The 24,551-nt window shown below is 35.0% G+C and overlaps 1 protein-coding gene across 8 annotated transcripts in view; it reads right to left on the reverse strand.

Moving 5' to 3' along the window:
- The window catches only part of LOC115209353 (organic cation transporter-like protein), a 51,469-nt gene that overhangs the window by 18,101 nt on the left and 8,817 nt on the right, over positions 1-24,551 (reverse strand). For 4 of the 8 annotated variants that reach the window (XM_036501626.1, XM_036501625.1, XM_036501624.1 and 1 more), the window contains exons 2-7: positions 17,077-17,182; positions 12,356-12,707; positions 8,853-9,084; positions 6,090-6,279; positions 1,998-2,130; positions 570-832 (exon numbers count right to left, since the gene is read on the reverse strand). In XM_036501626.1, coding sequence (XP_036357519.1) covers positions 570-832; positions 1,998-2,130; positions 6,090-6,279; positions 8,853-9,084; positions 12,356-12,685 — 1,148 coding nt within the window. In that variant the 5' untranslated portion in view covers positions 12,686-12,707; positions 17,077-17,182. Of the gene's footprint in view, positions 1-569; positions 833-1,997; positions 2,131-6,089; positions 6,280-8,852; positions 9,085-10,144; positions 10,276-10,391; positions 11,876-12,355; positions 12,708-17,076; positions 17,183-24,551 lie in introns of those variants that run through there. The other 4 variants (XM_036501629.1, XM_036501627.1, XM_036501628.1 and 1 more) reach the window with 4 other exon arrangements.

Raw genomic sequence — 24,551 nt, forward strand, 5'->3', positions numbered from 1 at the left:
AGGACACTTTGCAGTACATGGTTTGTACAAACAGCTCTCACAAATCATATTAATAATAATCATTTCTAACTCTGGCACAAAGCCAGATAAGGGGTATAAAATCAACCTCAGTACTTGACAGACCCTTATTTTACATACTCTGGTATATAAGGTAAAGTCAATTTTTACTTTTATATTTAAATAATAATGTAAAGGGAGGAAATTAAAAGCAGTTCTGTCCACTTGCCTCACCAATTCTGTCCAGCATCTTTACGACAACAATAATTATAATATTAATATTGATTTAAAATTTTGGCACACGGCAGCATTTTCGGGGAAGGGGATAAGACAATTACATCAACTCCAGCATTGAAGTGGCACTTATTTTATCAATCTCGAAAAGGATGAAAGGCAAAGTCAGCCTAGGCAGAATGTAAAGATAGATGAAAGGCCACAAAGGCCAGCCCATTGCCTAAATAATATTTATAATATTATTGATATTCTTTTCTGATAAGATATTATTAATAATTATAAAATTGATGATAAAAATGGAGGAGATCAAAAAGAAAGAAAAGAAGAGATTAACTCACTTGTTATTAACAAGAATGACGAATAAGAGAGCTGGCAGCTCAACAATCCCTGATAGGAAAAGGTTGATGTATCGATCTCCATGAAGACTTTTGGTGTTGAAGAGTAATCCATAGTACACACTACAGCACACAAACCATCCAAACATTAGAATTAAAGTGAATTTACAATTTTGAATACTGTTAAAAAGATGCCAGTAAGAATATGTTGTTTGTCCTTTCTTCCCATTCATTGTATTCGTGACATGTTCATTGTTACCATCTTCCTGTAAACAGAAATATGATGAGCAACAGTAGCAGCTACTTTCCAAGCTCCATACTGAATGGCAGCACAAGATCTCAGACACTGAGACCCTCAATCATACAATAGCACCCATCAACCATGGTCCCCATGTGAAGACCCACTGCACTGGCTTGGTCACACATTGCCAGATTGGCCGACAAATGACTTTCAGAATGGTATTTCTGTAGTGAATTAGTAAAAGGGGAGTATTCACTAAATGGACAACGTAAACACTACAAGGAAACTTTCAAGGCCTCCCATAAGAGATTTCAGCATTAATCCAGAATCATAGGGAGATCTGCTGTTAAAACAAGTTAAATGGAATAATTAACCCCCTGTAAGGCAGCGAGCTGGCAGAATTATTAGCATGCCAGACAATATGCTTAGGGGCATTTCGTCTGCCTTCACGTTCTGAGTTCAAATTCTGCCAAGGTTGACTCTGCCTTTCATCCTTTCAAGGTCAATAAAATAAGTGCCAGTTGAACAATGGGGTTGATGTCATCAACTTATTACCTCTCCACAAACTGCTGGCCTTGTGCCAACATTTGAAATCAATATTTATCCCCACTTAAACATGAATGTTCTCTTAGAACAAACTATTCTGCAGAAGTTAAATCTCTGCTAATTCCAGCAGCAAGACGACCAGATTGTGTGATTTCAACCATGTTTAGTCTTGTCAATGATAGACACTCAACTCTAGAGGCAGCAGCAATTCATCTCCCCACCATAGATTGACAGCACCAGAACAGGCCCTGGTGTCTTAAACAAGTTAAAGTTCCAAGACGGAAAAAGCCCCGAATTACAGACATACTGGCAAAAATGGATTTGTCAGCCACTCCTGGACACATCCATGAGTGATGTCATTATCATCATGCATACAGAAAGAACAAAGATTTGCTGGAATAATTGTTTATGTCACTCAACTAATTAGTAAGGTTATAGAACCAGGTTTTTGTTCATTCAAGCAAACTAGAGTGAAAGAATGCTTAAGTAAAATAGCTGTTATTAAGCCCTGAACTCACCATGGGTTTATTAGTTCAGCATCTTTACAACCTCACAATCATACTATTTTATGGGTATACATATCCTCATTTTGATAATCCTATATACTTCAGGATGGCCACAAGAGAATGGAGAAACAAATTTACCTGAATAAATAATTCAAGTTTAGCAAAGTCTGGGATAGGTCTTTTATTAACTTGTGCCATATCTGTTATGATTTTTCTCATTTCTTCATGTTTTCCTTTAGTTAGAAGCCAACGAGGGCTTTCGGCTACAAACCTGGAAAATATACAGATTAGTTGTGATAAGGTATGTGGAAGCCAGTACATATTTTAGAAAGAAGTATTTGGGGAGTTATGGGTTAGTATTTGAGGGAGTACATAGAGGAATTGCTGAAATTATAAACTCCATTATTGGCTTTCATCCTGACTTGCTTCCTCTCTGTCAAGTCATCATCATCAATGGCATGGGTGGGCAGTTTGACAGGAATTGATGCATCCAAAGTCTGCATCAAGCTCCAATGTCTGCTTTGGCATAGTTTTTGACTGGACGTCCTTCCTATCATCTAATACTTTACAGAGTGGACTGGAATGTTTTGTACATTCTACCCGCCCTATTGAGACTGCCATGCAGTTTACAGGACTACAAGTCTTGGGGTAGGTGGTTGGTCTGCTTCATGTGAGGGGACAAGGGATTATTATGAGAGAGTTGGGACAAAGCAGATTCCAGCATGGCTACTAAAAAAAAAAAACGATGGTAAGGGTTTTTTCTTTATTTTATTCCATATATTTTAGAGTTTCGTTTTCAGTTTGTCTTCTTTCTTGGGTTTCCTTTCCTTTTGTAACATTTTTCTTGTTTTGTTCTTATCCTAAACCTTTTCTCTTCCATGTAGTCAAATTATAGTTTGTCCAACCCATACCAGCATGGAAAACAGACATTAAAAGATGATTATGATGAGGATTTATATATTTTTTCCTTACACAGAAAGAAATTTGTTTTTTCAGGTGACTTTCTTACACAAATCCCCTTTTTTGCTTCAAAATATTTTTCTAAACCCATTATTGTTTCTTGATAATAGTTTTTTTTTTTTGCAATGTGCTGGTCGCTATATCCTCGGAATATTGACTTTAAAATGGAGGATTTGAAATTCTGTTTTCCAGTTTTCTTGTCCAAGCTACTCAGTCCACTTTACTTGCAATTTACTACATTAAAGCTATAGTTTTCTGAGATGTCAAGTGTAAGTATAACTATTACCGTAATTCTAATATTAAGTTCAGTTTTTAATTTTAGGTTGACTATTCTGTAGTATTCTCTTTTAATGTTCTCCTTCAGTCTATGTGTTGTATTTTATCCTATCAGAAGTATTTGTATGGCTGGTTCTATTATAAATCTCTTATCCTAATGTTTCAATCTTACTCGATTTTCTGATCTAATTAATTTCCCTGACACATTTGTGTAGCCCAGAGCTGGCCAACCTGAGGCTTTTATTTTGCGGCCCGCTTGCTACTTTCTTGAAACAGATTTATTTAAACATTTTAAAATTTTACTCAAAAATTAAAGATTGTAATGAAAAGTAAAAAACGAAAGATACGACTGTTTTTGCAATGATAATATTTCATGTTGAAAGAACAATCATTCACTCATTATTATAATAATAGCATGAGAAAGCAAAATGCTTTCAATTCTGACAGTTCCTGTGATTGAAGTGGTCCACAATGTAACTCAAGTTCCTAGTCCCAAATTCCATTTCATAGCCTGATATACTTTGGAATTCATGAACCATTTTTAATGAGTATAATCCCTTATAAATAGTTTTAAGCAGCCCATTTAAGGGATATGCCTTATAGTTTGTCTGAAGTGTTATTGGAAATGTCATTCAAAAGAATTTTAATAGGGTGAAAGCTAGGAAGAAGAGTCAAAGAGATAAAGTCTTCTTGAAATATTCCTTTCTTATGCAATGAGGAGAGTTGCCCTGCAATGGTATACTTATTTTCCATTATTGTTCTTCCAGCAATAATTGGTTACATCTGTTTTTGTTTTCAGTTTAGATCTGAACTTCACTTTTTATCCTTCTGATGTTCATAAGTGTCAAGAACTTGGATCAATCTAATCAACTGTACCCTTCTCAACAGATCCAAGGCTGAACCTAGGATAAAACAATCTTTACTATTAATATATTATTTTACACTGTTTATATTTCTTTTCATTTTTGTTGTATCTCCGTTTTTTTCTTGTTTTTTATCAAATGAAGAATCTTGCAAACCAAATCCAAAAACCAAATTTTCATCTTTTCTTAAACTTAAAATTTACTTTTATTGAAATTTTACAAACTTCTTTTATTAATTTTTCATTTAATGTTATTTCTCATTTTTCTTTTCAAAAACATATTCTGGAAAATAGCTGAACCTAATGACGCCCCACCCTCACATACACACTTTTTTTTTCATCTTTCCTGCTTGATTGTCAAAATCTCTCTGCTTCGTTCTAAATAGTCGACGGAATTAAAATGTGTTGAGGAACGAAATATGGGAGTTATCTCCCCTGGATAATACTCAGACTTTAAATCTTCTTTCAACTGTGCTAAGGCGGATTTGAGGACCAATTACTTTAAACAACCTAACCCGATTCTACATTGATATCTTTCCTTTGCAGTGTTCCTGTCATATTTTTAACTAAGATGCTACATTACTGAGTTTAAAGACACAGTCTTAGGCGTTGCAACAGTGCTAGTAATTTTCAAAAAGGTGTTCTGCAAATCTCTTTTCTGTTGTTGCTATGAATTTACTAACAAGCCAACATTCGTGTATTTATATCCTTTTCTACCTCTAATTATTTACCTATCTATCTCAGTGAACAACAAGACTTGGTACAATGCAAATTGTTTTTAATGGTGAGAATATAGTTAGTTGATTCAAGTAACTCCACCACATTTAAACATTTGAGCAGCCATCTTTTTACCATAAACCTTTAGAATATCCGTGAATTATCACTAAATATAACAATAGTTACTTTTATACCAACCGTTTTTACAGTGTCTGTGGGTAACCACTAAGTATACTTTGTTATAAATATGTTTAATCAAAGCTAAGACAACACTCCACTTTCCACTCCCTCTATCAACAAGGTTTTAGAAAACCCTCCTCAATCCATCTCTCCACCTCTTTCTCGAACACGACTCTTTCCCTACTCGCTCTTTCTTTAAGCACATTCTCTTATTCTTCAACACCAAAGTCTCCCTTCCTCATTCGACTGTCCATTGTTGCCATCATACTGCACACAAATTGTTACAAGAAATAGCCGTTTCTCATCACCCATTTCCAAATATAATTCTAAACCATTTCATTCCAGAAACAATGTCAAACAGCTTTTCACTTGTCTTCAGTCTCCTTTGTCATTCAAAGCATCATCACTTTGCCACTAATCCAAACCTTCTTTAACATATATTTCATACTCTCTCAAAATAGCTTCTACATCAGTTACTGCCTTCTCCTGGACTTCGAGGATATACACAAAGAAAAAATATTCACCTATTCTTAACTGACTCTCTTACAGGACAAAAAATTCTGATGGCCACCAGAATTATGCAAACTAGCCAGTTTTTACCCCCTCAACCCCCATACATGTCAAAACATTTAAGTAAAGAGCATTTATTGAACTTTTTTTTTTTAGTTGTTCAATCCCAGATCAACTGACTGGGTTATTTCAGATCAAAATAATTCTAGCTATAGCTTTTCCATCCTTCCAATATGTTCTCTTATTTTTGAATGAATAGAGTTTGGTTGGTATTTCTCGTTAAAATACGCCAGTCCCGAATTATGCCCAGAGAGAGGTCAGACATATTCCTATTGCCCAGAATCCAACACAACCAACAACAAGGAGTTGCGGTAGGAACATCAGAGAGAGAGAGAGAAAGATGGTGTTAATGAAATGAATGGATAAGGAAGCTTAGAATGTGAGAAAGTTAAGGGATTCAAAAAGAACTAATATGATGTGATATTTCATTATACAAAAAGCGATATTATGCATTTTATCTAATAATACAAATAATGCAATAGATTTGCAGTTATGGTACTTCACAACTGAGTAGCTATATCCTGTCGTGAAAACAGTTGCTCCGACAAATAAAACAATCCTACTCATACAAATATGGAAGATCAGAAACTCAAAATTAGGTATGGGAACACAGTTACGAAAAAAAAAAAACACTTTTTGGTACCATGATTAAAATATCTACTCACCACCATGTTAATAGAAATGGAAAACCAAAACATGCAGATGAAATCGTTAAAATACGCCAGTCCCGAATTAAATATGCCCAGAGAGAGGTCAGACATATTCCTATTGCCCAGAATCCAACACAACCAACAACAGTTCGCCATTTTGGAACAATAAATTCCATAGGTAAAATATAATTGCTGATCATTACACCTGTGGAATAAACAAAATTTTAAAGTCAGCTGACATAAGGTTATGTTTTTTTCAGTTAATAATCTTTAAAAATGAAAAAAATTTATAACATCTCATATTTCAGCATTTTGAAATATAAGCAACATAATAGATTTTGGTTTTGTGTTAATTCTTTTGAACATTTATGAAAATAAATATACATGTGAATATATGTGTAAATGTGAATGTATAAACTAGATGATGAGTCCTGTCAACTATTTGGACACTGAAGTCATCATATATTCTATAACTAAAGGTTGTTATTTTCAGTATTTACCTCCAAGTTAGCCCTAACATAATAAACGTCATCAAAAGAGTTCCAATTGAGACTATTTCATCTTGTATTTTGACATAGTGTATCAAAGACTACACTATCAAATGTCTTTCTTTTCTTTTTTTTAATAAGGTAAGATACTCATTTGAAGTAGATTTGGTTATTACTTCTAGCAGGTTGAGAAACTATGTAGAAGCTCTTTGGTTGGTTCATGTATATGACTGTGGAAAAAGGGATTAGGATAACATCAACGGTTTTGATTCCTAGACTGGATAGCACATTGTCCTTGAGCAAGTAACTTCATTTCACATTGCTCTAGTCTACTAAGCTGAAACTGAGTATCAACTGAATGCTGGTGCAGTCCTCTCTCTCTCTCCTTCCAGCAGTCACATCCTGGATGTTTCACTGCATCCCTATATAAGAGAGATGAGAGAGTGTAGAGATTTACTCCTGACTAAACAACCTAAAACAATTTCAAAATTGCAACCAGGTCATCTCCAATTCTGGGTAACTATTGAAGTTAGTTATATACTATTGGCCACTCATTCTCAATGCATGTGCTTTGCTTGTTCACTGGAAGGCTGAGGTCTAGCAAAGTGGGATGACTCCCTTAAAGTGCCAGGTGTTAAAACACCTGAAAGTCATAGATAGGCAAAACAACTTGCCCCAAACCCCATTCAAGAGTGATGGACATTGATGTTTCACCATTTTTGTGGCTTATCAACATCATGTTCCTGAACTGAATCACCAATCTTTGACTATATACAAATAGTGTAAAAACCATTTGCTAGTATGCCACATAAGAATAAATTCAAATATGATTCATGAATCAGAAGCAGCACTAGAGTTGTAAACATCATCAACCACATACATGCTTACAACAGTGCTGCTTTTAGTTCATATTTGAATATATATATATATATATATATATATATATATATATACACATATAATTAGAGAAAACCACTATTATTTTTTTGCTTATTATATATTGTTTATTCCTTTTCATACTTTTTGTGATCTAGTTAAATGTTTTTAAAACATATATTTTATTTTTTATTCATGATTTGGTTTATGTCTGTCATTGTTTGAATTGCATAATAGTGGTTTTTCTCTAATTTATATATATTATATATTTATATTGTGAAATTTGATTTAATACTAAATTGAATTTTTCCCTGTAAGTTTGGAGTTATACTCCCTAATATCATTATTATTATTATTACTATAATAAAAGAATTAATTATTATTATTATTATTATTATTATAGACATATATATATATATATATATAGGGATCTTTTCTGTTAGGCTGCACTTCTTAAATATTTTAAATTGTGAAAATTTTCAAATCTGGTGTATCGATGATGTAATTTTTCACACTAAATCTCAGGGCCTAATTCACTTGTTCCAGAATAATTTTTTTTAAACTTTGATAATTTTTACCTAGTCAGAAAACAGGATTTGGATGCTGCCATTTTGAGCATGACTGCAGTCATAAGACAACCAAGGAATAATGTCAAAGTTGCAATGATAGCACATGCTTTAAGAATCTAAGAAGTGAAAAATGACCAAAAAATGAATAAACAACACATATTTTGTAGTTTTAACGTAAAATATCCAAAACAAGCAAGAAAACACAGCATAAAATATCAGTTTGTAAACACACATGGTTTTTCGTAAACAAGAGTTCCAACACTTGGCTTGTTACTAAGGAAACAAGCACCTATATATATATATATATATATGTCTGTGGCTTTCAATTGGTTAAAATTATCCAAAATTTGCAGACTTCAAAAACTGTTAACTGCTTATTTATTGATTTATGGCAAAAATGAATTTCATGTCAATAATTAGCTTACAAAACTACATCATTACACTAAATTTGAAATCAACTGGAACAAAATTAAAGAAATTGAAAAGTGGCAGTCAAACAGAAGAGATCCATATTGATAAGTTGACCTGGCATAACTTATACCTTCCTGCAAACTTATATACACAAAGGAATAGTTGAATTCATTATTGTAATCTAACAATTTGTACAATACTGCTACTGCTTAGAATGACAATTTACATCTCACTATGGTATCTAAGACACTTATTTGCATCTAGATCCACAGGTTCATTTGAAAATAAAGTATTTAAGGATATTTGACACAGTTTTGCTGACATGATATGAGCACACCATGCTCTCTTCATGCTTTCATATAAACTAATAAGAAATATGAAAATGCAGAATAGCAAATTAAGAAAAAATAAATCAGAAGATAAGATAAACTTACAAGTGATGAAGGCACCAATGAGGACTCTGCATCCACAGTAAACTTGCCAAGACACAGTTAATCCACTAGCAATTTGAAATATTAATAATAAGAAGTAAGAGCCGTAGAGAATTTTTTTCCGGCCAAAATAGTCTGAGAGTGGACCAGTGAGAAGACTGCCAAAAAGTAATCCTACCATGGTTAAGGTATTGATTAGAGTGATAGTATAACTTTGGTCACAAACAAGATTCCACTGAAATAAGAAAGAAAAAACAAAGAGGAAAAAAGCAGGCTTAAGCATAAAATAAGAAATATTGTTATTATTTATATTAAACAGCACATTTCTGTGTTTACTGACATACTGTCATTGTTAATTAGTAACTCATTACATAAAACAGCCACTTAGGCTAACACACATGGTTATTTCTTCTACACATTGCTTTACATTCATATTAATTATTCTTTTACACAGTAATCAGTTAATCTTAAACAAAGAATCAGTTAATCCTCAAATATAGTTCACACAGGGGAATACATTTCAGACTGTGAAGAGACGTATAACGTTTCAGGTAGAATCCTTTATCAAATGGAGAAGAAATGTTAACTTGTATTGAAGGATAAATAAATTAGAAAATGTTCGTCTTTTCTTCATCTTTCTCCCAGCATAAAATATATTCTACTGTCGGAACTCTTTGTTTTACTTTTTACCAACACAACACATCACTAGTTTCCTTGAATCCTACTGATTTATTAATCCTTATACACACTGTTGTGAGGGTGCATGGCCTAGTGGTTAGGGTGTTGCACTCATGGTTGTGAGATTGTGGTTTCAATTCCTGGCCCAGGTGGTGCGTTGTGTTTTTGAGCAAAACACTTCATCCCACTTCATGCTCTGTGGTCACTTTGATACCTGACATGTGGTACACTGTGCACCTGTTCAGGCAATGTTGATTGGATGGTGTGAATGGGCTAATGTATGGCACAAACATTTGATCATCATAAACAAATCATTTGTGAAGGTTGTTGAGCATGAAATTTTAGAACTATAACAAACTACCATCATAAACACTGCTCTTAATTAGTTAAACCTTACACACATTATTATAAATCAGTTAGTCCTTATACACACAGCCATTAATAAGCTAATCCTAATCCAAACTGCTATTAGTTAGTTGATTCTTATGTACACAGCTCTTAATTGGTTAATGCTTACACACACTTCTTTTAATGAGTTAATCTTTGCACATACAGCTGCTAATGAGTTAATCCTTCCACATCACAATCCATTGTCCTTAATGAGTTAATTGTTATACCTGCTGCTGCTGCTGCTATTAGAGTGAAGACAAATCTCTCTCAACAGGAATTTCTTTTTCATTTAGTCTACAAAGATGTTGTGCCTACAGGCTCTTCCAATGAGATACACAAGTGAATTTCTCAAATTTGGTAGAACCAATTCCAGAATGAAGGCAATGTAAATTTAAATTTCCTTCCAAAGACACAATGAAATGTCTGCAGTGGATTTGAACTGAGAACTCACAAAATATAAAATTAATATCTTACCCACATAACTGGTTTTACAGTGAGCAGCTATTAACACAGCATCATCTTTGATCTACAAGTTCTGATGGTTTATATGCCTTTTCTATTTTCTTACAGAAACTAGCAGAGAGTTCAAATAAAGGTACCTGGGTAGATAAAAGTGTTCTTACCATCATCACCATTGTGATCTAAAGAAATCTGAATGAATAAACTTATCCTAATTAACATCATATCAGATAATATTTGAAGATCTGCCAAAAACAACTGCCATGAGAGGTGGTGACTACCCACAGCTTAATTCATTGATGGTGTCAAGAATGGACCAGCTTCTAACTTCGCCAAAAGTAATACAAAAGTTGGAGTAACGTTTTTTCATCAACTGACACAGGCCAATTCAAATTGAACATCTTAGTAGAATAAAACTTCTGCTATGGTGGCTCTTGTTTATATTTTTCATTGCAGGCGAGTAATGGGTTCCAAGCAGAAGCAACATCCATTATTGAATTCTTGATGAAAGAGGAATGCAGACTTCTAACAGAGGGGTAGAGGCTGTTTGCTGAAATAACATTATTATTAACAAGAGCAGTGTGCACAGACTGATGAAGACACTTAAAGAAGAAGAAACTAGCCTTGAAAACAAACTACACAGTGGAAGACCATTGACTGCAACCACTGGCACAAATCACAGAGAGTGAACAAATTGATTTGCACAGATGAGTTTTTATCTGTGTGCTTTCGGCACAACTGAACTCTGTGGTCACAATGCATTAAAGAAGCTGGTGAAAGACAAGAGATCAAAAAGTAGGTGCCTGATTTGAAGGAAAGAAGGGTGAAGTTTGATCTGATTTGCTAGAAGTATTTAAACCTAATGAAGACTTTTTTTTTTCTTTGCCTGATCTCATAACAAGGAATGAAACATGGTCTTTTTGATTCAGAAGTGGAGGCTCAGTCCATGAAATAGTCACACCCTTTCTCTAAGGCCTAAGAAGTTCCAGAGCCAGTGATCAGTGCAGACAGAAAGTTTTGGTCACTGCTTGAGGGATGACAAGGACAGCAATCTCCTTAATTTTCTGGAAAGTGGCTTGAGACTTTCAGAAAGCTTAGAAGAACCATTAGAAGGAAGAGACCAAACAAGAATCTGAAAACAATCCACACTCACCTCACAATGCAAGATCAAACATGTCTTTGGCAAATATCAGGTAATTGATAAATTGGGCTGATCAGTGGAACACCATTCAACATATAACCTGGTGCTGTTGTCCTGCAAGTGTTCAGTCCAATGAAAGACTGAGAATGATTTGATGTCAGTAACGAAGTGAATGTGTAAAGGAGTGGGTACAACAGAGCAGATCTGAATTTTTTAACAATGGTGTAGCTGTATTGCTTGTATGGAGACTATGTCGAACAGTACTTTTGTATAGAATAGTTATTCTACCAACCTGTGCAATTTGAACAACTTATGTCAGTTAATACAAGAAAACTACCTACTCTTACTTTACTTTCACCCTCAAATTAACATATCTTGTGTTTTATAATTAAATCCAGTGAGGTTAACTTGGAATTTAATTCTTTTTTTTTTTTTCAGTTTAAATCCAAGTAAAACCATAATTGGTGTCATCAAATAAATTATAGCATATGAAACTGAAAACTTGATACACAATTTTACATACTTCTCCAAATACAAGAAGACATTGATTAAGTATTATAGTAAATAAAATACCTGTTTTATTTCAATGTTTACACTATATATTGAAACGTGTGAAATTTGTTATCTTATTGAGCAAGAATAACACAGAATAAAGATCTTGAATATACATTTTTGGGTATACTGAGTAGACTTCTATGTTGGTATAAAAATTATTTATTAATTTTTATTAGAAAATCAGTTGTAAATTGCATTTGAAAACATTAACACATCAAATTGATTAGATTTTCACAATATATGGAACAAAGTAGGTCATAAAATGAATGAAAAGAATACATACCTCACTCACAATTGATGTGAATTCTGAATCAAATATAATTTTAGAACATTGTTCTTTCTGCAATAATGCATTGCAAGACAAGCTGAGCAGTTTGTCAGAACTGTTACTATTTTCTCTTTGAGTGTTATTCCAATCAGGGGTCACTGTTGTGTTTGTCCCCTCAGAGTAGTTAGCACTAACACAATACCAATTCATCTTGGCATGTGTAAAAATGGGTAAAACCATTGCCAACCCTGCTGATATTTCTAAAAGACTAACCAGTATAAACAGTCGTCTTTGATAGGGACCAAAGCCACGCAACTCTTCAAAGATTTGTTCATAACTAAACATTTCTGGATTCTCTCTCTTTTAGCTGCAAATAGGAGAAAAATAGGCTGACAAGCATTTGATCAAACAAAAAGTGCCTCCATAACAACTGGCTTAACCATGCAATAAACAGAAAGAAGACCTCCACAGTAATCAAGCCTGTTTGAATCTAACACATTCTAGAACAATCTCACATTTATAAATAGTTTCAATAAACCTTTGAGCATATAATTAGGTAAAAGACATATCAGTTTGCATTAAATATGATGGTTTATTTGATTTGAGAGTAATATATGTAAGACAGGTGAAAAAAGATGAAATGAGGAGAATCACCCATGCTATTTAGCGGAGGATATGGAATATGCTAATTATACTTTGGAAACCAGCAGACAAATATCTCATTTGTTATACAACTCAATAATCACATCTTGTCAGTACTTTTTTGTACAAATGAATACTAGTTTCTATAAAGCTCAAAACGTGGTGTTATGAGATCTTCTGCTGCAGGCAGTCATGGAAAAGTAGTTTCAATGAGTCTGGGTAAACATGAACGTTTGTGTAACTACAATGTTACACATGCAAATGTCCCTGGAATATCTCTTTGAAAACACAAACGGACCGAATAACAGTGAAAATACTAATTTTACAATAACCAATAATGTGCTTTACATAAAGCTTCAGCATGTGGTCTAGATCAGTTACTGTGGGACACAGGCCCTAATATTTTCTACCAATGGTGACTGCAGATCGCTGTGTCATATCCCCAAATCAGGCCTGTTTGCTTAGCTAGGATGCAATATAAACGTGAGGATGTCTTTAGAATTGTAATTTTAAAATGATCTATTATTGAATAAAAATTGCTCTCAGTGTTAAACAGTATAATCCTTTAATATAATTAGTAACATTAATTAATATAATTAGTAACATATCCCCATCCTTCTGCTTGTCTATCTCCTCCCCATTGCTAAATTACTTTCACTCTATCTGAAATACTGCTAAGTCATTCAGTTAGCTAGATTAATCACTAACAGGTCTTTCGGCTGAATACCAAGTAGAAATGTATGTAAATTTGATTGCCCATCAATAAATTGCATAGATGAGGGTGGATCAAAAAGGTCGCGGAATTTTTAAGAAATTAATTTATTTTACACAAAAAACAACATATATACATGAGCTTATTTCTCAACATAGTTGCCATTCAGGTCAATGCCCTTCTCAAGTCAATGTTTCCAGGTTTGAAGACCGTCTTTGAAGAATTCTGGAGGACGTTTTCGGAGCCAAGTAGTGGCACAGTGTTTTGCTCCTTCTATGTCATTAAAATGGGTTCCTTTGAGGATTTCTTTGAGTTTTGGAAAAAGGAAGAAGTCTGATGGAGCTAAATCAAGACTATATGGTGGGTGAGGAAGCACTTCCCATCAAAATTCTCGAAGGACATCTTGCACAACCCTTGAAGAATGCACTGATGCATTGTCATGATGAAACAGGAGCCCACCATGAAGTTTCCCTTTCCGTTTTTTAATCAAAACGTCTTTTAGCTTCCTTAAAACCTCAGCATACTAAACTCCTGTTACTGTTCTTTGATTTTCAAGGTAATCTATCAGTATCACACCCTCTGAATCCCAGAAAACCGTGGCCATCACTTTCTGGGTCCTGAATTCATGTGGGAGCCATTGCTTTGACTGTTTTTTGGACTCAGGTAAATCCAAGTTTCATCTCAGGTGATAATTTTCGCCAGAAATTGCTCTTTGTCTGCTTCAATTTTGTTCAATAATGTTAAAGAGAGATCACTTCAAAGATTCTGTTGATCAGACCACAATGCTTTTGGGACCCATCGTGCTGAAAGCTTGCTCAGTCCCAAATTATCATGAAGAATTGAATTTGCCAATGTCTAGGGACGTAGCTATCTGATTGACAGTTATTTACCTGATTGCAGGTAACTAAAAGCAAGGTAAACACCCAGTGAAGTTTTCTGACATGTTTTAACTTGATTAACCTTGATTATTTTACTGCTATTAAAAAATTCCACAAACATTTTGATCCATCCTCGTATATTTTACTTATATGAATATTTCATGATTTAGGAATATCAATTTATTAAATAACGATAAAGAGGAATGTCTGTTTTATTCTATTCTTCTCTTTCACTGCAACTAATTAAATTTAGGCTGAATATTTATCATATGTGGGAAATCAACAAATATGCACCAGTTGCACGATATTGAACAATAATAATAATAATAATAATAATAATAATAATAATAATAATTGTGTACAGTGCTCAGGTGCACTACAACTCATCTAAAGTGTATATATAATCAGGTGTAGTTTCGACGGATTTCGGAAAGCATGAGGGCCTTAAAGGATGCAGTGTCATGGCAGTCAACAACTGACGCAGGCAGTTTATTCCATGCTTCAGCAACTCTGAGCAATGTTAATATATAACAGAATAGTATAACAAAAATCAATATTTGGACACATTACTAATAGTCATGTGCTGTGTCTATAAAAGTTGTTTGGTTGTATGACTATATAACAGTTTGATGATGTTGCAACTATATGTTTTAGTGATGTGACTATAAAGCTGCTTGATGATGTAACAATATACTTACTTAATAGTGTGGCCTGACTATGTAGTGAAATTGTCATCACTTTAATGAGAAGTTTGTCGTGTCCCTAAAATAGTAGTCAGTCACCCTTTTAGCAGATACATAATGAAGGCTTCATTTCCATTTTTCCAGCATTTATTAATTTCACTGACAAAGGATAAAACTTCATTCTGTAAACTTAGATAAGACTTAGATATGTTTCGACCAAAGATTGGTCCAGGCCATGTCTAACTTAATAGCACCACCTGACAGGATTATCTAAATCCTTTTTAAGTCAAGTTTTGTTTGTGGTCCATTCAAATAGTGAGTTTTTGTTGGGTGAGTTGTATCCAATTATGGGTGGCTTATCTGGTATTCCTTGAAGGAATCTATCCAGACTCCGTTTAAAGTTGATGGGATCCTATTCCTCTTTGATCTCTTTCGGGACAATGTTAAATAGGGCAGGGCCTGTTGAGGAAAAGAAATTATGTTGCAGTGTACATGTATGCTGTGATCCTGAATTGGGCAGGGGACGTATGGCCCGTGGTCCCAGTCTTGGATGAACCTTGAAGCTAATGTTCAGGTCGTTTGGGCAAAGTTGGCGGTATATTCTCCACATCGTACAAATGATGTACCGCTCACGGCGACGCTGGAGAGAGTAGAGTTTCAAGGCTTTAAGGCCTTGATTACTTGTAGCTTTATCTTCTTACAGTAGGCAAAGTAGATTCCTAGCAGCTCTTATTTTTAAGACGTTTGATTTAAACTAAGAGAACTTCATGCTTGAATCAGGGGTCTATTACACTGTTAACTATTATGATGGCTCTTAAAATATCTTTTATCTTTAACTTATTTCAGTCACCAGACTGCGGCCATGCTGGGGCACCACCTTGAAGAATTTTTAGTTGAATGAATTGACCCCAGTAGTAATTTTTTTAAAAGCCTGATACTTATTCTATCTGTCTCTTTTGCCAAACCGCTAAGTTACAGCACCAGTTGTTAAGAAGTGATGGGGGTGGGGGACAAACACGGATACAAAGATACACACACACACACACACATATATATATATATATATATATATATATATATATATATATATATATATATATATATATACATATATATAGCAATCAGTTTCTGTCAACCAAATCAACTCACAATGCTTTGATTGGCCTAAGGCTACAGTAGGAGACACTTGCCCAGGGTGCCACACAGTAGGACTGAACCCAAAACCATGTGGCTAGGAAGCAAGCTCCTTACCACACAGCCACGCCTGCACCTATATTTAAAAATGTCGAGAGGAATTAAGTGTAGTCAATTAATCTTTTTGGTCGACTTTGCCTTTCATCCTTTCGGGGTTGATAAGTTAAGTACCAGTTACGCACTGGGGTCGATATAATCGGCTTAATCTGTTTGTCCTCTGTGTTTAGCCCCTTGTGGGTAGTAAAGAAATAGAAATTTTGTGTGGTTAGTAATTTAGCAGCCAAATTTCTTGTCATCTTTAAAATGAGATTTATACATTTTCAATATATCAAGTATTTCAACATATTCTATAAAAATTGTGGTTTCCCCCACCCAAAACATATTAACTAGCTTTATCTTTACACAGTGTATAAAATAAGCTTGTACCAATAATATAGTGAAGTCAATTCAACAAACTATAACCTACACCTCTACAAAAAAGAAATATTCACAATGAAAACTACTCACATAAATAAATAAAATTGAGGACATTATGGAACAGTGGTTTTTTTGTTTGGTTTTTTTGTTTGCAGGGGGGCAGGGGGGCACAAATAATAATGGTTAAATGAAAAGTTGGGACATTCATACCTGAGTCAAGGATAGTAGTGGTGAATATGAAGTGAAATGACTTCAACTGAGATTCAAAATTGCATCATGGCCTCCATATGCAAGGGACTTAACTTCCTGTGAGTTGCTGTAAAATTAAGATTATATTTTAGTATGCCAAGCCTTTTCATGTCACTTGAAAGTAGCAGTTTAGACCAAGAAAGTACTAATTAACAGTAATTATTGTCAAAAAAAAATGGAGACAAAAAACATTCAAGATCATTATTTACTTCCTAAATAATTAACATAATAAATGACTGGGGAAGAAGTTTCCTCATAAACAAAGGATTATGAACCAAAATATGTACGTGAACAAAGGAAAAAAAAACTAACAGTTTAAGTGATGATAAGATTAAATTCTTGTTTATACAGTGAACAGCTTTACTTAGTATTGTTATGGTAAACAGGTATATTCGTTTGTCAACAGTGGTGACTGATTAAACATATATTTACAAAATTCATTCCTGACTCTGAAACTGCTATTGGATTGCTTAATTGAAATTCATCATCACAGCACAACTCTGTATTCTAAAATTTTTTCTTATGACAAAAATGCCTGATTAGTTCTACCATGAATTTAATCCATACACAACCAGTAAGCAGGCTTTAATCTAAAGTCAATACACAAGCCATTCCTGAAAGTTTTCTCAATGTAGTACTTAACGGAACCTTTAAGAACAAGCTTTAAAATAACAGTTTCTCGGGAACATATAAACATCCCCAAAGCACAGATGTGGTGGTGAGGTAAGAAGCTTGCTTCCCAACCACATGGTTCCGGGTTCAGTCACACTGTGTAGCACCTTGAGCAACTGTCTTCAACTACAGCCTCAGCCCAACCAAAACTTTGTGAGTGGATTTGGTTGACAGAAACTGAAAGAAGCCCATTATATGTATGTATATGTGTGTGTTTATGTTTGTCCCCTTACCATTGCTTGACAACCGGTGTTGGTGTGCTTACATCCCTGTAACTTGGCAGCTCAGCAAAAGAAACTAATAGAATAAGTACTAGGCTTTAAGGAATAAGTCCTGGGGTTGATTTCTTTGACTAAAACCTTTTAAGGCAGTACTCTAGCATGGCCACAGTCAAATGCCTGAGACAAATAAAAGAATATTAAAATACACACACAAGTTCTAACATATGGAAACTAAATTTTCAAAATGATTGCAATTTTGTCATTATGAGATTTCTGCTGGTTGCATTAGTATTCAAATATTTAACCCTTTAGCACACAGGTTACTGTCTTAAATTAACCATGCATTATTTCATAGCTTTGAGATTTCAATGATGTAATTGTTTATTTGTAAAATGACACTGTGGGGTAGTTGTGAAAAACCAGATCTGACCAGTTTCAGCATAAAACAGGTTATTTGGGCCGAGTATGGCTAGTTTAAATGCTTAAATATTATACAATGTAACTTGAATTTTTGCTTTTAATATGCCAAAAGACATGACCCTTATAACAGAGACAAAGACAACAAAGTAGCTGATATAATAGGGTGTTGGGTTAATCTTTGGTTACCTCTACAGTCTAAGTTAAAAACTACTCTGGGCTCAAGTTTGCCTGTTATTTGTCTGGGGTCAATAGAATTCAAATTTCCCACTCAACCTTCTGGGATCAATAAATGAAGTACCATCCAGGGTGTTAGACAGGCAGAATTGTTAGGGCTTCAGGTGGGATGCTTGTTACTCATTCTAACAGTTTTTGGGGGGTTTTTTGCCAAACCACCAAGTTGCAGGGATCTAAACCAACCAACACCAGCTGTAAAGCTGAGGGTGGGTGGAGGTACAACTCACAGACAAAGATATATATGTGTGTGTGTGTGTCTCTTACCTGTTCCAGTCATTAGACTGTGGCCATGCTGGGGCACTGCCCTCAATTTTTAGTCAAATGAATCAACCCCAGTACTTATTTTTTTAGACTGGAATTTATTCTATTGGTTGCTTTTGCCAAACAGCTAGATTACAGGGATGTAAACACACCAACACCAGTTGTCAAGTCGTGATGCGAGGACAAACACAGACACACACACATTGATATATATATACATATATATATGACAGGCTTCTTTTCAGTTTCCATCTACCAAATCCACTCACAAGGCTTTGGTCGGTCCGAGGCTGTAGAAGACATTTGCTCAAGGTGCCATGCAGTGAGACTGAACCTAGAACCATGTGGTTGGGAAGCAAGCTTTTTTACACAAAGTCATGCCTATGCCTATATATATACATATATATATATATAAACACACACACACACATACAAAGGGCTTCTTTCAGTTTCTGCCTATCAAATCCATTCACAAGGCTTTGGTCAGCCCAAGGTATAGTGGAAGACACTTGCCCAAGGTATCTAGCAGTGAGACTGAACCTGGAACCATGTGGTTGGGAAGCAAGCTTCTTACCACACAGCCATGCCTGCAACACACTAAATTTATAAGCAAAACTATTCACAGTTCTAAGTACAACACAAATATCTACTCAATATCACAGACAGCCCTTCCTCTTTTCTATAATCCTTAACTTTTGTATAATTTCTTGAACTGAATAATGTTTGTACTTTGTTTTAAGTTGCACATCCAAATCATTCCCCAAATTCACTCCATTTTTGCATATCACCTGGGATGGAATTGTGATCACTTTAAACAAATATGTTGTGTTAATTCTATGAGATCCATGAGTTTAAAAGTAATGTGATAATGTGTTCTCAACATACTATGAGGTGTGTTCAAAAAGTATCCAGCTTTATTTTTTCCCTGCAAAACTAGTGCCACATGGGTGGGAGGTGACGCCACATGGGTGGGAGGTGGCGCTGCCTTTCATGCACATGTAAAATATTTTGCACTAGTGAGCCACAACAGTTCCCAGCTGTTACACCTGGAGAATAGATGTGTAGTGCACGTTCATCAGATTTTCGTTTCCACACAGGATAACCAAACAAATAGAGCAGAGACATTGCATCAAGTTTGCCAAAAAGTAGGTGAAACTCAAGCCATTCAGAAGATTCAACAGGCCCTTGGCAATGGTGCCATTAGCAAACCTCAAGTCAAGGAGTGGTACAACAGCTTCAATCATGGTTGCACCTCAGTGGAGAGCAAGGCATGCTCAGGCAGACCACTCACAAGCCAAAACAAGGAGCCATTTGAGAAGGTTTGGCAAATAGTCATGGAAGACCATTGTATAACAATCCAGGAAATTACTAATGAAGTGGGAATAAGCGAATTCGATTTTAACAGAGGAGTTGTGCGTGCGGAGAGAGTCGGCGAAAAAATAAAGTTGGATACTTTTTGAATGCACCTTGGAACTTCAGCTTTCCTGGTCAAGAGCAACAGGCTACTTGTTCAACAGGGCATTCTAGTCTCTTGGCACTCTATGACTTCTGGCTTTTCCCTAAACTGAAAATCATGCTGAAAGGGAATCGATTTGAGTTGTGAGAGGAAATTATGAGAAAAACAACAGCAGAGTTCCACAACATTCCAGAAGTGTTACCAGCATAGGCAGATCCATTGGGAGAAGTGTGAACTCCCAAGGAGAGTATTTTGAAGGAGATTAAATAAAATTTGTGAAATGTACAATTTTTTTTTTTCTTTGTATCCCCAGAGATTGGATACTTTTTGAATGTTAACATTTTAATCTCATATTTCAAACTGGATGTTTTTTTTTATATTATCATTTCATTTGCTTATTGAATAATATTGCATTTACACCCGACAAACAGGATAGTAAAAGCATCATCATGAAGAACAACATTCAATGTCCACTGCATTAACTCTTCTACTTCATAGGATTCTTCCCTCAGACATGGCCCCTTTATCTCAATGGAGTGGCAGATTCCAGAATGTAGCTTTTTTGGTCCAGAATTGTAATGTTCTTTGCTCATTTTTTATGTTTCCTACAGATTTTGTGGTCTAATATCATAATATCATGCCCAAAAATTTACTTTCATATATTGTTTCTTTACTGACATTAATTATCACCACTTGTACTTTAGTGTTAATTTTACAATTTCCAAAACAACAATCTGTTTTAGATACTCTACATTTATTATTTATGTTTAAAATGAACAATTTCAGGCTTAATACTAACCCCTAAGGTATCCACAATCAATAGCCATGCATGTTGGCTTATGTTCACCTATCTTTACAACTAGTTCCCTGTCTCATAAACAGCTTCTCAACAGATTAGGCCCAGTCTATAACACAATATCTTTCCAGTTTGTCAAGTCAGAAGCATAACCAGGTTCTGAAGTTAATGGGAGCAAGCACATAAAATATAAAGGCACCGTGACACATACCAAACAATTTTTAACTCATTTCTCTAATATTCAGCAAAATATTTCATGAATTATAATATATGTAAATGTATTCTACATTCATTTATTTCATGTTTCAGTAGCAATATCATTTTGTATGAAATTTACAGCTACTGACATAGGTATAACATGAAAACGATGAAACTCCACGGGATCATCCAATGTCAAGAGATTATGACATCAGGGCTTGTTTTGGGTCTTCAGATGTCAGTGGCCACCAACACATCACAGAGACAGTTAAATAATATGGTTGGTTGGTCAAATAATGACACCAGAAAGTTCTTCCAAGAGCATATGATTAACAAAATAAAAAGAAATTCAACTTTCATTGCACAAGTGAACTAGAGTTGAAAAACAATTGAAAAATGCACTCAAGGGAACCACTCCCTTTTTCCCCTATTAGCTACACCACTGTATCATGTATTGTATTATGGTCACTGGTATTAAAAGCATTTTTTGAGATCAATAAAAACTCCTGATACATATTTTTTCCAGCTCACATGGCAGAGATGTAAACAGAACCCTTCCCTACTTTAATTTTCTTTTTTTACAGAATCCTGTTTTAGTCTATGGAGATACCAATTCTGAAAAATTTTTTCAAAAATCGCAACTTCAAAATTTCAATCCACCCCATTTCTTCATTTTTCACTTTTTCTGGAAATTTTCTTTTTGCGAAATATATACAAAAATACGGAAATTATGATTCAAAAAAAAAATTGTTTGTAAAATTTCAATTTTTCAAAAAAAAAAAAAAATTACCCAACCCCCACCCCTCGTGGTTCTACGGCCTTGGCCTTCAAGCAGGCTATATACATGCTAGAAATAACAGCCAAATCTCACAAAAATCTGTCATATTACTGCAGGAAATTACTCTGAAAGAAATCTTTGCAGAAAGGTGAGTTGATTGATTACATATTTCTTTCATTATGTCATTGCAGTTTTGTGAGATTTGGCTGTTATTTCTAGCATATGAATAGCCTGCTTGAAGGCCAAGGCCATAGAATCGGGAGGGGAGGAGTTGGGGTATATATACTCTTTTACTTGTTTCAGTCATTTGACTGCGGCCATGCTGGAGCACCACCTTTAGTTGAGCAAGTCAACTCCAGGACTTATTCTATCGGTCTCTTTTGCCGAACCGCTAGATTACGGGGATGTAAACACACCAGCATCAGTTGTCAAACGACGTTGGGAGGACAAACACAGACACACATATATATACATATATATACGTATATGCGACAGGCTTCTTTCAGTTTCTGTCTACCAAATCCACTCACAAGGCTATAGAAGACACTTTGCGCAAGGTGCCACACATTGGGACTGAACCCAGAACCATGTGGTTCGTAAGCAAGCTGCTTACCACACAGCCACTCCTCTGCCTATATATATATTTCTTTCTTTTTTTTTTTTTCTTTTTTGATAAATTGAAATTTTACAAACAATAGTTTTCAGAATCATAATCTCCATATTTTTGTATGTATTTTGCAAAATTAGATTTCCAGAAAAAGCAAATAATAATAAAGAAATGGGGAGAAGAATAGAAATTTTGAAGTTGCGATTCCATAAAAAATTAAAAGGGGGGGAAGGGTTCTGTTTACATCTCTGCCATGTGAGCCCTTTTTTCATCTCTATACAGTTAGTAATTATTTCAGTTATTTTAATTAGTACCAAAGTTGATCTGTCAGTAATCTGCACTTCTCAATGAATTCGTCAAGATTTTCAGTTAAGGGTTTGTCTTTTTATTTTATTTTTATCTATTTATTTATTTATTGTACTGTTTCCCCGCTCTCCCTGCCAATATCTTAGAGAATCTGGATAGTAAGAAACAGATCTGTAATTTTTTAAATTAAGTTTATATTTAGTTTTATATATCTGGCGTTAGGAAGGGCATCCAGCTGTAGAAACACTGCCAGATCAGACAGGAGCCTGGTGCAGCCTCCTGGCTTCCCAGACCCCAGTCGAACCGTCCAACCCATGCTAGCATGGAAAGCGGACGTTAAACGATGATGATGATAATGGTATAACTTCTGCAATTTTCATTTTACTTGGGGCTGCAGTAGTTAAAAAGGATAAATTACAAATGGAAATTTGAGGTTTGGAAATCCTTTCAATGACTCCCTTGACTATTCTTTAGAATGGTTTATCTTTCACTAGCAGTATCGCCCGGCGTTGCTCGGGTTTGTAAGGGAAATAACTATATAAGCATTTTTAGAGAGTTACTTCCCTTATAGATGCCAATTCGGGCTTTTTTAGCCATTTCTGTTTTGGTGTCTTCAAGCCATGAAGTCATTGTTCTAAAAGAACGCTGGTCTCCTTGACAACGCATTACGACGTTGATTTCCTTACACTCCCTTCCCCACAGCTTCACGAGGGAGGGAAGAAGGGGGAGAAGCAAACACAGGTGCAGGTGTGACCATGGACGCCAACTCCGCCGCCATCGACACACGAAAAATTATGCATTAAAATGGAATAAAAAATGATGATAAATTATTTTTAAAATCGTAGACTCATCGTAGACGCGCGCTAATAGCCAGACGGGCTTGATATTAATCACGACTATAAGATACCCGAATTTGGTTAAACTGCACCGCAAAATGTGGGAGTAGTTAGGAATCTAAATCGAAGGGGACAGACACTCACACAACTACAGTTTTATATATATAGATTTGCTAATAATGTCGGATTTCTTTTTCTTCAACTGTTTTATAAAAAACTGAACTCAAATTTCTATCCCCAATATGATAATCCCTTGAATGGTTATTTCTTGGCCATTCATTTTTTTTTCTGCCACTTTTGGTTCCATACATTGGATAAAACTCCTTCCCAAATCATATAGACTCACAGAGCCAGTTTCCCAGGCATATATGTTCACCCCTGGATGGGATGCTGGTCCATCGTAACTTTACTCATTTTTGCCAGCTGAATGGACGAGAGCAATATGAAATTAAGTTTTGCTCAAGAACACAGTGCATTGCCTAGTCCAGGAATCAAAATTAATCTAAGGGTCATGACTTCAATGCCCTAACCCTAACCACTAAACCACACACACACCTCCACACTCCACACTTATAAAAAGTTAATAAAACCACCAATCACATCAGCCATCTTATTAATGGTCTTATCAAAATTGCTTTGTACTATTCTGAC

The sequence above is a fragment of the Octopus sinensis genome, linkage group LG3 (assembly GCF_006345805.1).
Source record: "Octopus sinensis linkage group LG3, ASM634580v1, whole genome shotgun sequence".
Lineage (NCBI taxonomy): Eukaryota > Metazoa > Mollusca > Cephalopoda > Octopoda > Octopodidae > Octopus > Octopus sinensis.